The 17,048-nt window shown below is 45.5% G+C and overlaps 1 protein-coding gene across 1 annotated transcript in view; it reads left to right on the forward strand.

Annotated features, from left to right (window-relative positions):
• Positions 1–16,771, forward strand: part of LOC115004908 (Nance-Horan syndrome protein-like) — an 18,161-nt gene extending 1,390 nt beyond the window's left edge. Inside the window, 10 exon segments of the mRNA XM_029426640.1 lie at positions 2,952–3,104; positions 3,543–3,664; positions 5,052–5,094; positions 5,097–5,113; positions 7,136–7,328; positions 9,611–9,742; positions 10,990–11,879; positions 11,881–13,672; positions 13,957–14,077; positions 14,491–16,771. Coding sequence (XP_029282500.1) covers positions 2,952–3,104; positions 3,543–3,664; positions 5,052–5,094; positions 5,097–5,113; positions 7,136–7,328; positions 9,611–9,742; positions 10,990–11,879; positions 11,881–13,672; positions 13,957–14,077; positions 14,491–15,106 — 4,079 coding nt within the window. The 3' untranslated portion in view covers positions 15,107–16,771.
• Positions 16,772–17,048: the final 277 nt, after the last annotated feature.

The raw sequence follows: 17,048 nt of genomic DNA on the forward strand, positions 1-17,048 counted from the left end.
AGCAGAACTTTATTTCTACAACGTTAACACACGTCCTGCAGCGCTTCATTCACTGGAAAGTCTTGTTGTTCTTCTCACCTGAGGCCATGTGGCTCCTCTGAGGAGGAGGAGGGAAGCTGCATGCTGATGTGTTGACTTTGGCTTTATTGGGGTAACAGCTGAGCGACTGTCCCATTAAAGGGTTTCCCCATATGGCCTCTGACATTAACCCCCCCCCCCCTTCAGAGGTCAGTTACTGAAGTTGCAGATTTATTGAGCGATGTGAAAAGAAGAGTTGTGTGAGAGTCCAGCACAGTGTGTGTCCTCGTTGTTGTTGTTGTTGTCAGATTTAGTTTGCTGTTGCATTGTGGGGGTCGCAGCAGGGCCAACAGTTCATATCTCAGCAGGGAGGGGGGGGGGGTCAGTCAGAGGGCTGATATCTACAAAACATCTCTGCAGGAATGCATCTTCATTTCAAGTAGTTTGAAGATAGAAAGATGTTTTGCATGTGTATTGATTAAAGTATCTGAGCACAGCTGCAGATACAGATGAACCTGCACAAATATTTTTATTATAAGATTATTAATATTATAAGATTATTAGTATTATAATATTATTATAATATTATAATACTAATAATATTATAAAACTGGTAATATTATAAGATTATTAGTATGATAATATTATTATTAAGATTATAAGATTATTAGTATTATAATATTATTATTATAATATTATAATACTAATAATATTATAAAACTGGTAATATTATAATATTATAATATTATTAGTATGATAATAGTATTATGATAATATTATTAATATTATTAGAAGTATAAGATTATTATTATAATATTATTAATATTATTAGTATTATAATATTATTAGTATTATAATATTATCAGTTTTATAATATTATCAGTTAGCAGCAGATAGAAGCGTTAGTAAACTGTTGTCCTGCAGATAGAAGCGTTAGTAAACTGTTGACCTGCAGATCGAAGCGTTAGTAAACTGTTGTCCTGCAGATCGAAGCGTTAGTAAACTGTTGACCTGCAGGTAGAAGCGTTAGTAAACTGTTGACCTGCAGGTAGAAGCTGTAGTAAACTGTTGACCTGCAGGTAGAAGCGTTAGTAAACTGTTGACCTGCAGGTAGAAGCGTTAGTAAACTGTTGACCTGCAGGTAGAAGCGTTAGTAAACTGTTGACCTGCAGATCGAAGCGTTAGTAAACTGTTGTCCTGCAGGTAGAAGCTGTAGTAAACTGTTGACCTGCAGATCGAAGCGTTAGTAAACTGTTGTCCTGCAGATAGAAGCGTTAGTAACTGTTGACCTGCAGATCGAAGCGTTAGTAAAACTGTTGTCCTGCAGATCGAAGCGTTAGTAAACTGTTGTCCTGCAGGTAGAAGCGTTAGTAAACTGTTGTCCTGCAGGTAGAAGCGTTAGTAAACTGTTGTCCTGCAGATCGAAGCGTTAGTAAACTGTTGACCTGCAGGTAGAAGCGTTAGTAAACTGTTGACCTGCAGGTAGAAGCATTAGTAAACTGTTGTCCTGCAGGTAGAAGCATTAGTAAACTGTTGTCCTGCAGGTAGAAGCATTAGTAAACTGTTGACCTGCAGGTAGAAGCGTTAGTAAACTGTTGTCCTGCAGGTAGAAGCGTTAGTAAACTGTTGTCCTGCAGATCGAAGCGTTAGTAAACTGTTGACCTGCAGGTAGAAGCATTAGTAAACTGTTGTCCTGCAGATCGAAGCGTTAGTAAACTGTTGACCTGCAGGTAGAAGCGTTAGTAAACTGTTGACCTGCAGGTAGAAGCGTTAGTAAACTGTTGTCCTGCAGGTAGAAGCATTAGTAAACTGTTGTCCTGCAGGTAGAAGCATTAGTAAACTGTTGACCTGCAGGTAGAAGCGTTAGTAAACTGTTGTCCTGCAGGTAGAAGCGTTAGTAAACTGTTGTCCTGCAGATCGAAGCGTTAGTAAACTGTTGACCTGCAGGTAGAAGCATTAGTAAACTGTTGTCCTGCAGGTAGAAGCTGTAGTAAACTGTTGTCCTGCAGGTAGAAGCGTTAGTAAACTGTTGTCCTGCAGGTAGAAGCGTTAGTAAACTGTTGTCCTGCAGGTAGAAGCATTAGTAAACTGTTGTCCTGCAGGTAGAAGCATTAGTAAACTGTTGACCTGCAGGTAGAAGCGTTAGTAAACTGTTGTCCTGCAGGTAGAAGCGTTAGTAAACTGTTGTCCTGCAGGTAGAAGCGTTAGTAAAACTGTTGTCCTGCAGGTAGAAGCATGAGTAAACTGTTGTCCTGCAGGTAGAAGCATGAGTAAACTGTTGTCCTGCAGGTAGAAGCATTAGTAAACTGTTGTCCTGCAGGTAGAAGCATGAGTAAACTGTTGTCCTGCAGGTAGAAGCGTTAGTAAACTGTTGTCCTGCAGGTAGAAGCATTAGTAAACTGTTGTCCTGCAGGTAGAAGCATTAGTAAACTGTTGTTTACTACTCTACTCTTACTCTAACAAGAGACCGGTTCTTCAGATAAATCCACCTTTAAACCTGTTTAACTCTCAGCTGCTCTCATGGCAACACATCGCCTGTCATACGAAGCTCCTTAGTTCTCGTGTGTCTGAGTTCAGAGTGGAAATGTAAAAGTCTCCAGAACCCGACGAGCTTGTGATGGAAGAACGTTTTTTTCCCATTGCAGCTGTTGGCGTGCACGAGATATGATCCAGTGGTTTATCAGGACTGTGACTGAGGACCTGGAAAATACTTCAAGGTTCAAATTAGGGATGTTAATGATTGAAAAGTGTGACACATGTCCATCATAGTTCCAAACAGTCCAAAGTTTGTCTCTAAATGTTTTGTTCTGTCTTCATTAATAATGACTTTACCTCCAGTATAAGTTCTGCCCCGTGTCTCTATCGATGTCTTCCTGTTGTCCCTATGCACGTCTGAGTGTTTGTCTGATTTGTGCTCCGTCTCTGTTTGTCAGCGGTGTCTGACCTGGATGTGGAGAGTAAACTGACGGCACATTACCGAGCCCCCTGGCACCAGCAGAGGAACATCTTCCACCCCTCCACACGGCCAGCATGTGTTGTAGACCTCCACAGGAGAGCCAACCTCAGCCTGTGGGCCCTGCAGCGAGGTGAGCCATTCAGCAACTTCCCCCATAAAGATCTACTTCCTGGTGTTGTTCTGCCATCTAGGGGACGTATGTAGGAACTGCACCCTGCCTGTGAGCGCAGTCCAGAAATTCAAAACATAAGCAATAGAAGAAATAATGAACGTGAATAATGGCACACATAATCCACATAAAGATCCTTCTATGAAATGTAAAAGCAGCTGCAGAGTCAGAACTTAAAGTCTTAGTTTGTAACCAGGCCGGAGGTCAAATAGAGTTTTTCTCCTGATGAGTGAATGAAGTATTCAATGGCCGCTGAAGAAAGAGGCTTCAATGCTTCCTTCTTCTCTTCCTTCCTTATCTCCTCGAGCTTCGGCTTCACACGCTCGTGTGCATTGAAAGAGTTATTGTTCACTGTCACAGCTTCAGAAACGTTTCAGTTTTCCATGATGCTTGTTGCAGATCACCAGAGGAGACGATCGGGCAGCAGGGAGCGGAGAGTCACCATCTCCATCTCCGCGGTGCCGCCGATGCCCATGTACCCCCCCACACACATCGTCCAGAGGGACGCAAACTTGGAAACGGTGAGATGACGATTATATTATATTATTATACTTTCTATACAGAGAAAACTGCGTCTACGGAAGCCCTGAGGGACAAGTGAGAGGTATACATTCTGGTTTGATTGAAGTTGTTCATGTTTCTTGTGAACACTTTAAATGTACGTTGTGTTTAGAGCGCATGAAGAGGAAGGAACCAAGGAAGGAAACATGAAGGCTTTATTTAGAACATGGGGAGTGGTGCAGCCTCTTGTGGCCAACATGAGTATTACAACAACAAACACTTACATCAAAAGATTCACCTGCCCTTTTTCTTTTACAAATGCAAAACAAAAAATAAGTAATTTATAAAGATGATCCTGGCAAAACATTTTGTCACATGTTCTTCAGTCAAACACAGGAGAGAAAACAATTCAGATCACACTTAAAAAACTGAATTGCACACAGTTAGCACACAGTAAGCACACAGTTAGCACACAGTTAGCACACAGTTAGCATACAGTTAGCACACAGTTAGCACACAGTTAGCACACAGTAGCATACAGTAAGCACACAGTTAGCACACAGTTAGCACACAGTAAGCACACAGTTAGCACACAGTAAGCACACAGTTAGCACACAGTTAGCACACAGTTAGCACACAGTTAGCACACAGTTAGCATACAGTAAGCACACAGTTAGCACACAGTAAGCACACAGTTAGCACACAGTTAGCACACAGTTAGCACACAGTTAGCACACAGTAAGCACACAGATAGCACACAGTTAGCATACAGTAAGCACACAGTTAGCACACAGTTAGCACACAGTTAGCATACAGTAAGCACACAGTTAGCACACAGTAAGCACACAGTTAGCATACAGTAAGCACACAGTTAGCACACAGTTAGCACACAGTAAGCACACAGTTAGCACACAGTAAGCACACAGTTAGCAAACAGTTAGCACACAGTTAGCACACAGTAAGCACACAGATAGCACACAGTTAGCATACAGTAAGCACACAGTTAGCACACAGTAAGCACACAGTTAGCATACAGTAAGCACACAGTTAGCACACAGTTAGCACACAGTAAGCACACAGTTAGCACACAGTAAGCACACAGTTAGCAAACAGTTAGCACACAGTTAGCACACAGTAAGCACACAGATAGCACACAGTTAGCATACAGTAAGCACACAGTTAGCACACAGTTAGCACACAGTCAAGTAAACAGGACATGTGTCTCGTGTGCACTCGATGTAGATCTCCTGGAGAATAAATGAATAAATAAACGACATCATCTCATCATCAAATGTGTTTCACAGCCCATCAGCTGTTTCTTTGTTTGTCTTCGTGTTTGTTTATGGTCAATATCTCCATGTTCATTATTTTGGTTTTGTTGTCCTTTTTTTGTTTATGCCACTTCAGTTTGAATCCACCCGCTCCTCCTCCCCCACCGAATGTTGCCGTTTCTCCCCTGGAGCAGAAAGGTAGTGACCCCTCCCTCCTCCTCATTCCTCCGCCTCCTACTCCCTCCTCCTGCCTCATCCTTCTACTCCTACTCCCTCCTGCCTCCTCCTCCTCTTACTCCCTCCTCCTCCATCCTCCCTCCTTCTCCTCCTCCTACTCCCTCCTCCTCCTCTTCCTCCTTCCTCTCCTCCCTCCTCCTGCCTCATCCTTCTACTCCTACTCCCTCCTGCCTCCTCCTCCTCTTACTCCCTCCTCCTCCATCCTCCCTCCTTCTCTTCCTCCTACTCCCTCCTCCTCCTCTTCCTCCTTCCTCTCCTCCCTCCTCCTGCCTCATCTTTCTACTCCTACTCCCTCCTGCCTCCTCCTCCTCTTCCTCCCTAATCCATCCTCCCTCCTCCTCCTCTTACTTCCCTCCTCCTCCATCCTCCCTCCTTCTCCTCCCTCCTCCTACTCCTACTTCCCTCATCCTCCTATTCCTCCTTCCTCTCCTCCCTTCACCACTCCCTCTCCTCCCTCTCCTCCACCTCCTCCTCCTCCCCCTCCTCCACTCCCTCCCCTCCACCTCCTCTCCTCCTCCTCCCTCCTCCACTCTCTCCTCCCTCCCCCCCCCTCCCCCTCCTGTGTGCTCCTTCTCACACTTTACTTCACACTCCTCTCCTCTGGTGTGTTTGCTTGTTTCTAAGTTACATGATGAGTCTCTTCTGTGTGCACGCCCTCTTCATCAGCTGTTCTCAGCTTCCTGCTCCGCCCAGACGTGAAACTGAAGTCGAGCACTTTAAAGTTTCATCCCACGTCAGACCGTTCTCGTGCAGTATGTGAGGAATGTGTGTGTGTGTGTGTGTGTGTGTGTGTGTGTGTGTGTGTGTGCCAGGTTTTCTCTAATGACAGGGTGCAAGCTTTCGCCTGTGATTACCCATGATGCCTCTGTGCTGCGGTTTCCTCGATGCACCCATCCCTGCGAGCGCCGACATCCTCGTGTTTCTCTCTCTTTCCCTCAGAATACATCGTGCCTGGTGCCGTGCACCGGGGCGCACACCAAACACTGCCACTCCCTTTTCTCTCTCGTCCTGTTTGTTTCTTCTTCTGCTCCTGAAACAAACACGCTGTAAAAACTCTCCTTTCATTTTCTTCTTCTACTAGTTTGAAGAAGTTTCCAAGGAAACAGGTTTCTTTTGTGGCCGGGTGTTTTTTCTTTTTCTCGGGTCTCATTGGTCTGCTGGGAACAGAGAGCACAAAGGCTGCAGAGCTGGCTTTAAATGGGGGGGGGGGCTGAGACTCACTCCCAGTTTCACATGTTGTTCTCTGTTGGAGTCTCAAGGTAAGAACTTAAGAGCTGCTTCATCCTGCAGGATCAGTGTGAGAAGTTATCAGGACTGTGACTGTGATAGTGGAGAGTTAGTGTTTATCACATGTGCTCTGCAGCCGGCCAAAGGTTTTATCGCTGTGACATTTTTGCGAGCTTGGATACAGTCGGTGGGGGGGCTGCAAGGAAAACAGGATTCATGTGAGATGGAGATCTTCTCAGATGGACTGAAACTTACAGAAGGGGATTTTAAAACGTTCTCTTTCTTCAAAAGCAACTAGAAAGTGTTAGTGCTGCAGGTATCCTGAGACTTTGTGTGTTTACATTCTTCATAATCAGCTGATCGAACCTTTTGAAATATGAAAGCTTTAATATCTTAAACATACGTTTGGATTCTCAGCTCTAACAGTCGGTGCTGCTAACGCTGATTCTAACTTTGTTCACTTTACTTGTTGCATGAAACCTGTAGAGTAGTTTCTCTCTAAAGCTTCTAAAGAACCTGGGCTCCTGTGAGAGCGTGTGTGTGTGTGTGTCGTGTGAGGGCGTGTGTGTGTGTGTCCTGTGAGGGCGTGTGTGTGTGTCTTGTGTGTCTGGACCTGCTGTCTGCAGTAGGCTCATGAAACACAAGCTGTGTAATCTGACTTTAACTCTCCACACACTCCCCTCCTGAAGCTCAGCTTCATGTCGGCACCATTTCTCACTTTAACAACCTAACCATGCAAATCTCCATCTGTTGCAGGCTGTGTCCTCTGACCCCGACTCTGACGGGGTGGCTTTAGGTCACCGGCACAAGTCTCCCATCCCTAACACCCCCACCACGCTGGACAAGCAGACTAACTGGTCTAAAGCTCTGCCGCTGCCCACCCCCGAGGAGAGAATGAAAACCAACTCACAAGTCATCTCCTCATGTGTCATCCCCATTAATGTGACTGGTAAATTTAAAGCTTTATGTTTTACATCTGTTGACTGTGGGGGGGGGTCTCTGTCTGCTAAACTAGTGTTCTTTAGCTCAGTATCACACAACAGATCCACACACTGTGCTACACTGATGGTCTTGCAGCTCCTTCATGAACACGTCTCACTTATAACACCAACAGTTAGTGTTTTAAAGGGTTACAGACGTCTTGTCTGGTGGAGCCAGACGAACTGTTTCCTGTTCTGAGGCTTTATTCTTTATTTATTATTTATATTAGATCTTCGTTGTCAAAAGAAACATTTTTAAAAATATATTTTGTCTGATTTATGCCTTAATTTGATTTCTTGATCCAGAACCTGTAACAGTTTAGGATGTGCGTCCCATACAAACTGTAGACCCAGGAGACGGTTAGCTTAGCTTAGCATAAAGACTGGCCGCAGAGGGAAACAGCTAGCCTAGTTCTGTCCAAGAGGATAGAAAAATATATAATGTGTATATAAATATATATATATATATATATATATATATATATATATATATATATATATATACTGTATGTATATATATATATGAACATTCAGCACAACAAGGCCAGCTGTTTCCCTCCGCTTCCAGTCTTTATGCTAAGCTAAGCTAACTGTCGCCATATTCAGCGCACAGACATGAGAGTGCAGTCGATCTCAGTTAATAAGAGTATTTTATTATTATTTCATGGAAGTTAACAAACATAAACATAAATAATAACAGGGCCGGCCGTCAGGGCCAGCAAGGCCTTCTCTGCTGGCCTAAACATCATCAGAATATACATTTAATTTTTATATATTCTTTCCACAAATATGTATTAAATTATTCCCCAGAGTCTATTCTCTTCATTTCATAGCTTTCCTCTTGGTTGCGCTGCTTCCAGCCTCAGATGGAGATTTGGAGGGCTGGCCTTTATGTTAGAGCTTTTATCCAATCATATTTCAGCATGATGTGTTGCCAGGGTCCAAGAGATCTGCCCCGAGGCCTTCAGAAGCAACAGCGCCTGTCGCTTAAAGTGAACGGAGACAAAACTGTGGCGTTAACCAATCAGATGTCGAGTTGGCGACACCGGGGCCAGCTGGCAGGCCTACTGATAACGTCAGCCACGTGCACGTCTTTTGATTGGATACGCACTATTGAGAGGCCGAGCTATGCAGAGCTAGCTAACTTTGAACGAGCTAATTGGTGTAGATTTCTACAAGCCGTTTGTTTTCAACCCACAACGGCTGAAGGAGGAGAAGAGATCGATGTGGTCGCAGATATAATTACAACGCTATTTTCAAGAAAAGCTAGACATCGTGAGAAGAGAACGGCCAACCCCGACGCTAGCGAGCCTATCACAGCCGGGAAAAGGGTTTGTCCGCCACTTCCAAATGACTAACTACGAGCGGTACCCCCGGCTCACAGCCTCCGAGAGGCGCTGCACATTGTACTGCTGGGAATGCTACAACTAAATGTTTCTAAATATTAATATAACTCTGTTGTTAGGGTGATGCAACGCCCGGTTATACTGCGTTCTGTCTACATGTATAGTTTCTAGAGCCATGGCGTCATAATGACGGTATTAAGAGGGGGAATAATTCAGGTAGGACTGTAGGACATCACTGAAGGCCTAGGTGTGAACGGCCCGCCACTGAATAATAATGATAATAAATTAAACAATCCCCACAGTAACACGTAAGCTCCACCAACATGAAAATAATTAACATTAATAAAAGTATGGAATCATTGTTAAAGACGTCACAGAGAATCCCTATCCATGTGCAAGTCATGCTCTGAGCCTGTTTCTGTCTTTGTGCCTGTGACTGCGAGAGGCTGTGACATGAATCCCAATTAGTTGAGTCCTGATTGTTGGAAAGGCCGATTTGCTCACATCGACCCAAAGGAAGAGTTCTTACGCCGACGCGGGCTGAGTCACACGCAGTCCACGGGACAAATGCACATTGTAAGCAAAGTCCAGCGATTGCTATGGAGCTGAAAGGCCTGACCTGCATCACATGGGAGTCATATAACACACACACACACACACACACACACACACACACACACACACACACTGAGGAAGAAAGCAGGATCTTTACTTCGGGTAATAAACTTTTCCTTGTTCTGGCTAAAGGCTTCCACTCTTTCTCCACGTTGGATAATGTCAGCGACTCCCTGTGACTCCTCTGCTCTCCTGAAAGATGTTTCTACAACATCTCATTTAGTTCAGCCAAGTGCTCGTTTTGGTTGCTGCTCATCAAAGATTCCTCAGATGTCCCGTCTCTGTTGCAGGCGTCGGCTTTGACAGAGATGCTAGTGTGCGCTGCTCGCTGGTTCACTCGCAGTCTGTGCTTCAGAGGAGGAGGAAGCTGAGGAGACGGAGGACGGTCACCGGCGTTCCCCGACAGGTGCAGCAGGATTTAGGTACGTAACTCACCGAGACTGTCAAAGGCTTTCAAATGTAGTTCAACCTGCAGAAACATGTCTGCTGTGATGTTTGTGTTTCTTAATCACAGACAATGCTGCTTATAGTAAAACAGAGACATTCAAATCTCATTCATACAGTTTAGTGCTGAAAATAAGACACAAGAGCAAGTTTAGAAACAGAAAAGATGTTAAAAAGATCTTATGGCGAGGCTATAACATTAATGACCATTTAATCAAATAGATTTAAAAGCTATTATAACAGTAATATTAGTAAAACAGCGAGAAATTATAACTATATTATTAAAATAACAATAAAATCGAATACAATTTTAGAATTTAAATACAATAAAGTATGTGATTAATAAAATAACCTAAAATAGAATATTTTACAATTTAAATAAAATAAAATAACATTTTACAAAAATTGTAATAATATAAATAATGTCTATGAACCATTCTTGATCTTGGCTGAACAGATTTTACCTTTAAAGATTTCTGTGAGCATGAAGTTCTTTAAAAACAAGTAACATAATGTAGTGCATCTTTGTGCTTTGTGGGACGTCGACATAAATATAAGAGACATGAAGTCGAGAGGGATATTTTCAGAGTTTATTCTTTGTTTAAAGATATTTTTGGGCCATTTCATGTTTTTATTAGCCGACGGTAGAGATGACAGGAAGAGAGAGACGGGAAGGACACGCAGAGAAACACAGAAATATACGTTTAAAGAACTCTTTAATCTCGATAGATCCTTGAGAGAAAGTTCGACAGGGTTCCTGTGGATCTAAAAATAACGTCTTAATTGGTATTAAAATGTCTTAAATACATTTTTACATGAGAGGCAGGATTTTATGAATCGTATAGAATATTAACATCTATATATTGTTTTAAATAATGTTCCAACTGCCTCTCACATTATTGTCTCACATCCGAAAAGCAGAAGATTGGTGTTGAAGTTCATTAAAAAGGTTTAAATGCACTTTGCTTTAAGATAGGAAACCTGATTTACAATGATGCCAAACATATACATCGCATAATAAACACAAAACAAATGCAAGAGAACTGAATCAGTAAATGTTTGAACAGCAGCTGCAGTGAAGAGCTTGTTCTTCAGGATTCAAACTGAGCATCCGATGCTGAAGTATTGACTTTAACACGGGAGGAGGTTCCTGCTGTCACAGAAGCTGAAGGCAGTTTCAGCTTCTGTACCTCCTGATGTTCATGCTCCTCTTGTTCCTCTCCAGACTCCGACGACTCTCCAGGTTCCAGAGAGCGGACCGTGATAGTTCACTCCAGTCCCAACGTCGCTCCCTCCAACGAGCAGCTAGCCGGCCATCTCAGCACCAGAGACTCGGGCTGCCAGACAGAAGACTGTTTGATCTCCGGAGCGCCATCTCGGAGGAGGATCAGGGCGCAGAGAGGCCAGGGAGTCTCCCTCTCGCTCTCCCACTCTGCAGGAAACATCCTGTGCCTGCCGGACAGCGCCATGTTCTCCGCCTCTGTGGGCGCACGCCTGCGCTCCCGCAGCCTTCCCCGAGACGGGAGCCGGATGATCGACAACGGGCAGAACGACAGCGACGACGAGGAGGAGCTCTCCCCCTTCGACGCTGAGGACTTCCTGCCTGGACCTGGGGAGCTGATTCTGAAAGATGAAGAAGAGAGCATGGACGACCGGGCCATGTTGGCGCACCAGAGTCCGGAGCACAGCTGGATGCAGAGCTGCAGGTCGCCCAGGAAGACCCTCATGGGCAGCTGCGAGATCTCCTCCAGCTCCGACACCTTCAGCAGCCCCGTGCACTCCGTCTCTGCTGCAGGCGTGCTGGGGGGCCAGCTGGACCACAAGGACGACCACCAGTCCTCCAGCGGGAACTGGAGCGGGAGCAGCTCCACCTGCCCGTCACAGACGTCAGAAACAATCCCCCCCGCAGCCTCCCCCCTGCTGACGGGCTCCTCGCACTGCGACTCTGAGCTCTCGCTCAACGCCGCCACTCACATCAGCGACGAGCACGCCGGCTTCATGCTGGACCACTACCAGGGTCTCAGGACGCAGCGCGCAGGCTCCTTCTCCTCCACAGCTATGGACTTATTAGAGGAAGCGGGGGTCAGCTCTCCCATCGAGGGGGAGTGGAGTTACCCCCCACACGGACCCTGAGCCCAGCAGGGAGGCTGAGAGCAGCCTGGGCTGCCCCAGCTTCACCAGCATGGCCACCTGTGAGAGCAGCTTCTCCGACAAGCCGCCGTCGGAGAAAGCTGACACGGTCTCTCATTACTCCGTAGACACTGAAGGCTACTACACCTCAATGCACTTTGACTGCGGTATCGAAGGGAGCAGAAGCTTCACCTATAACTATGCAGCCCCCGGCTCTGACTACGGCCTGGCTGACTTCAGTGGTCACATGACTCTGGGGAGGCGCTGCCTCTCTCTGAGGAAACCAAAGGCGAGGCCATGTCCGCCGAAGAGGAGTTCATCCTTAAGAAAGATATGCAGTGAGGGACACATCCCCGACAACACAGAACCAAAGAGTATGTGTCCTCTGTCTTCCAAGGAGAGGAGGCTGCAGCTGGTGCTGTCTGCAGGACTGGACAGCTCTCCTCTGGTGGGGTGGGGCGTGGAGGGTTCCGCTGACCTGCCCGACTTGGGCGTGTTCAGCTCCACACACGCACATTCGTTTAAAGACGAGGGGGTTGTACAGTCGGACTATGCAGATCTGTGGCTCCTGAACGATTTGAAATCCAGCGATCCGTACCGCTCTTTGTCAAACTCGAGCACGGCGACGGGTACGACTGTTATCGAGTGCATCAAGTCGCAGGAGAGCTCCGAGTCCCAGACGTCCCAGTCTGGCTCCAGAGCCACCACCCCCTCCATGCCGTCAGTGGACGGAGACTTCAAGCTAACGTCTCCAGAGAAGCTAGCGGGCCTGGCCAGCCCCTCCAGCGGCTACTCCAGTCAGTCAGAAACCCCCACCTCCTCATTCCCCTCCGCCTTCTTTCCTGGACCGCTGTCACCGTCCAGCGGCAAGAGGAAGCCCAAAGTCCCGGAGAGGAAGTCGTCTCTGTCGTCGCTGTCGTCGCTGCAGTCGCTCTCCTGCAGGGACGGAGCCCCCTGGGGAGCCCCCAGGAGAGACCTGGAGCTGCCAATAATCCCCCCGTCCCACCTCGACCTAAGTGCCCTTCACAGTGTCTGCAACAAGGCTGCAGCTCACGGGCCCCAAATACACATCCTCCAGCAAAACAAGCAACGCGCTCAGTCCGAGGAGTTCACCCCTCGTCCCATGTGCATCACACCCACAGTGCTGCACTCGGTACAGCTCCGCTCCTTCAGCAAGGAGCCTGAAGGAAGCCACGAGGACAAAACCACGTCCACACTCAAGTGCCCCCCTGTGGACTTAAGGAGCACACGCTCCTGCACAGAATCTAAGGAGCTGCACAGCTCACAGCACACACTGCTGAAGGGCTTGCGTGAGTCGGTGTTTACCTCAAATGAAGAGCTTGCAGACGAAGAAGCAGCGTGTGAGAGTGAGGCGAGGGACCAGCAGGACAGAGAGGCTCCTGCAGAGAGCGAGCCGGCGTCAGACGTCAGGCATGAAGGAGAGACGTGCAGAGAGTCAGTAGGAACGTCTGTCTGCTCTGAAGACTGCAGCTCGCAGTCAGAGCTCATACAGCAAAGAGCTGAGCAGAGTGAAGAAGAAGAAGAAGAAGAAGAAGAAGAAGAAGAAGAAGAAGCAGGTCCTCCTCTCTCTGCTCTGCACAGTTCACCCAGGAGATCCTACAGTCTTGATAAAGTGCCTGATACTGACGGCCAATCAGAGGCGCCGCAAGAGAGTTCAATCAGCGAAGAAGAGAGCAGAGAAGAACAGGAGTCGTCAGGAGCCTCTCAGGAAGGCAGGGAGGAGTCTGCAGCAGAGGCCGAGGATGACTTCAGTAAAGGTAGATTGTGCAACTGGAGGTCAAAAATATATGTAAATATATGAGAAAATACTTTATTTTAAATGTGAATGTTCTCTGTTATTAAATTAGTAAAGTTACGAGAAACAAACGTGTATATTCTCTCAAATTAAAGTAAATTGTGAGTAAAAACTCACAAGTTTAAGAGAAAAACATTTAAATATGATCTGAGATTATAAACTTATATAAAATAATATCATTATGGGGATATATGTTCCTCTGGTGTAGAACAGTGTTGGCAGCACATTAAATGTTTGTGTTGACAGACTCCACCGAGGACCCTGCAGAGTCGTCTCTGAGCGAAGAGTCCAAGCCGGAAGACGACAGCGTGTTTCTGTCCCCCAGCAAAGCTCGCACCACCGAGGATCTGTTCGCTATGATACACAGGTGAGCAGTCTGGAACCTTACAGAGTACCCTTCACGTCCTATAACTCCAGACTCATGCAAACGAAATATATATCAAACATATCCGGGAGGACAGGCTCCCCAAAGAGAAATATAATGTGCATGAAGCAGCTTTATAAAACATGCAAAGGTTTTTATATATTAATTATTAACAAACATTCATCACAGAAACGTGTGATAAATAAAGAACAATACGAATGTTAGTGTGTGTCCTGCAGCTTTGTCGTGCAGAAAGACTTAAAAATCAATTAATGAATCTCGTTAAATGCTTTGCAATCCAAAATGAAAGAATAGATTGAATGAATTCATGTTTGTATTTAAATGTGAGATGTGAGTTTCTGCTTTATCTGTATTTGTGTGCGTGTCTTATTCTCACTGAAACGTCTCCTCTGCAGGTCCAAGAGGAAAGTGTTGGGCCGGAAGGACTCAGCTGAGCTGACCGCGAGGAGCCGGCTCGGTGCTGCTTCGGGGAACACTCCACCCAGCAGCACCGTGAGCTCCCCGGTCTCACTGGTGTCCCCCCCGCCTGCCGCCGGGACCCCGCCGGGCCTGCACCGAGCCTCCGGGGCCATCCTCAGGAACGCCAAGAAGTCCAGCACCTCCAACGAGGAGTTCAAACTGCTGCTGCTGAAGAAGGGCAGCCGCTCAGAGTCCAGTTACCGCATGTCAGCGACGGAGATCCTCCGGAGCCCCGTCGCTCCTAAGTCTCCCGCAGATTCCCTGCTGGAGTCCCCCCGGCAGCCCGAGGACGCCGCCTCTCCCCTGCAGCAGCCGGAGCAGCTGTGCAACCCCTACCCCAGAGCCAACGCTGAGGGCTTCTCCCCCAGATCCTTCTCCCCATCTGCAGCCTCCAGGCAGGGCCGCTCCAGGATCCCTCCGCCCGCCAGCAGCAGCCGATACAGCGCGCGTAGCAGACTGTACCCCGCGCCCATGCAGGCCATCTCCGAGGGCGAGGCGGAGAACTCCGACGGGAGTCCTCACGACGACCGCTCGTCCCCGGGATCCACGTAGGGAACCGGCGGATTTAATATAATATATTGAGGAGGTTGATAGTGAACTTTAGGGATGAACATGTGGCTGAGTGTTATAGATGTCTCCTTTTGGTTATTCTGTTGATACATTTTTACCTGTTTTCAAAAATATTTTATACTCAAAGTTTGTCTAAGAAACATCCTTATGATACGAACACCTTTAGTGTCAGAGAGCAGATCATTTAGCTTCTGATGATGATGATAAAAACAGGTTCTAAAGAATCTTCAAGCCTTCCTTCAGCCCGACGAGCCTTCATTAATCTCAGTGTGTAAAGATGCATCAGGTGTATTCTGTGAATACTTATGCAATTAAACACAATTCTTACAAGTTATACAAACACTTGTGATAATCCCGAACTCATCTGGACAAACACTGTGACGAACAGCAGTGGGAATCAATGTGAAGCCTCATATTCTGTATTTCACTTACTGTAAATGATATTAAAGACACTATTACAATACTTTTAAAATGCTCATGCAATAAGTAACGAGAGGCGACACAGACGAGCACTAACGTGACAATCGGAGGAGCAGTGTGAGCACGTGATCTGAAGGTGGGAGGAGGTGCAGGAGATCTGCAGGGTGTGTGTGTGTGTGTGTGTGTTTAAAGACGTGTTTCTGGTTTGCTGACTCGTGTGTTTATGAGTTGTTGGAGGATGAAACTTGTTTTACTCAGTAAGTGGCAGCTTGGGCCTCGGCATGTGGAGTGTTTCGTGGGAGTTTTGGGGTTTTGAGGTCGACGTAGGTTGAAGTGCAGCTGCAGATGAAGCATTTGCTGCTCTATGTTCTCCCGTCAGAATACAACCTGCCGTGGTGTCGCATTAATCTAAATATATTTATTTTTATAACTGACGCTCCCTAACTTACACCTTTTAGATCATCTGAACTCTTTGGATGCAATGAATCGCTGGTGATATTAATAACGTATTTTATTCAGATTTGTTTATAAGAGACATTTTTAAATCTTATATCCGACGCTGCAGAGAGACATAGGAAAGCAACTTTTGAATTAATGTCAGTAAAAGATGGCACGAGAGGTCATAAGCTATGTGTGCCACATATTCACATTAATATTATTATCTGTGGCATTATGTCCCTGTAGGCACACTGTAAATATCTCTTGATTTTGGCCTTAAAGACGCTCCGTACAGAGTCACATGACGCAGAACCTTCATTCCAACCTGTTATTTGATGGTTTTGTTTATTGCACTGAAGTTTGTGAAGTTCCACGTGTGTCTTGCTGTCCCTGGAGATGTTTGGAGACGCTCCCTTGAATAATATCCTCCGCACGCGTCGGGGCTCGAGCACGTGCGCGTGCCAACTGTTTCTCTTCTCGTTTACGTGACAAACAAAGCGATCAGAAGAAGAAGAAACTTAAGGTACGACATCATCCCGTCTCATCTGTTTGTACAAACCTGTAAATACAATAACTTGTCACAAAGGTTGTTGAATTGTTTCTTATGTAAAAAAAAAAAAATGTTTTCAAAGTTTACAATGATTTCAAAGCTTTGTATATTTCTGATCTGTGGAACACTTTGTCTTGTATTTATTTTTTAGTAAGCATTGTGGAACCTCATAGAACCCATGAAAGCCTCGAGCTGAGAACATGTGTATCAGAAGAGAATAAATGTGACTGGAAAATGAACCTTCGGCTCAGCGCTGTTAATTCTTCTGATTCTAAATGTCTTTATACAGGTTATACATAATATAATATACATAATATACATAATATAATATACATAATATAATATACGTAATATAATATACATAATATAATATACATAATATAATATACGTAATATAATATACATAATATAATAATATAATATACATAATATAATATACATATATAATATACATAATATACATAATATACATAATATAATATACGTAATATACATAATATAATATACATAATATAA

Source organism: Cottoperca gobio, unplaced genomic scaffold (assembly GCF_900634415.1).
Source record: "Cottoperca gobio unplaced genomic scaffold, fCotGob3.1 fCotGob3_220arrow_ctg1, whole genome shotgun sequence".
Taxonomy (NCBI): domain Eukaryota; kingdom Metazoa; phylum Chordata; class Actinopteri; order Perciformes; family Bovichtidae; genus Cottoperca; species Cottoperca gobio.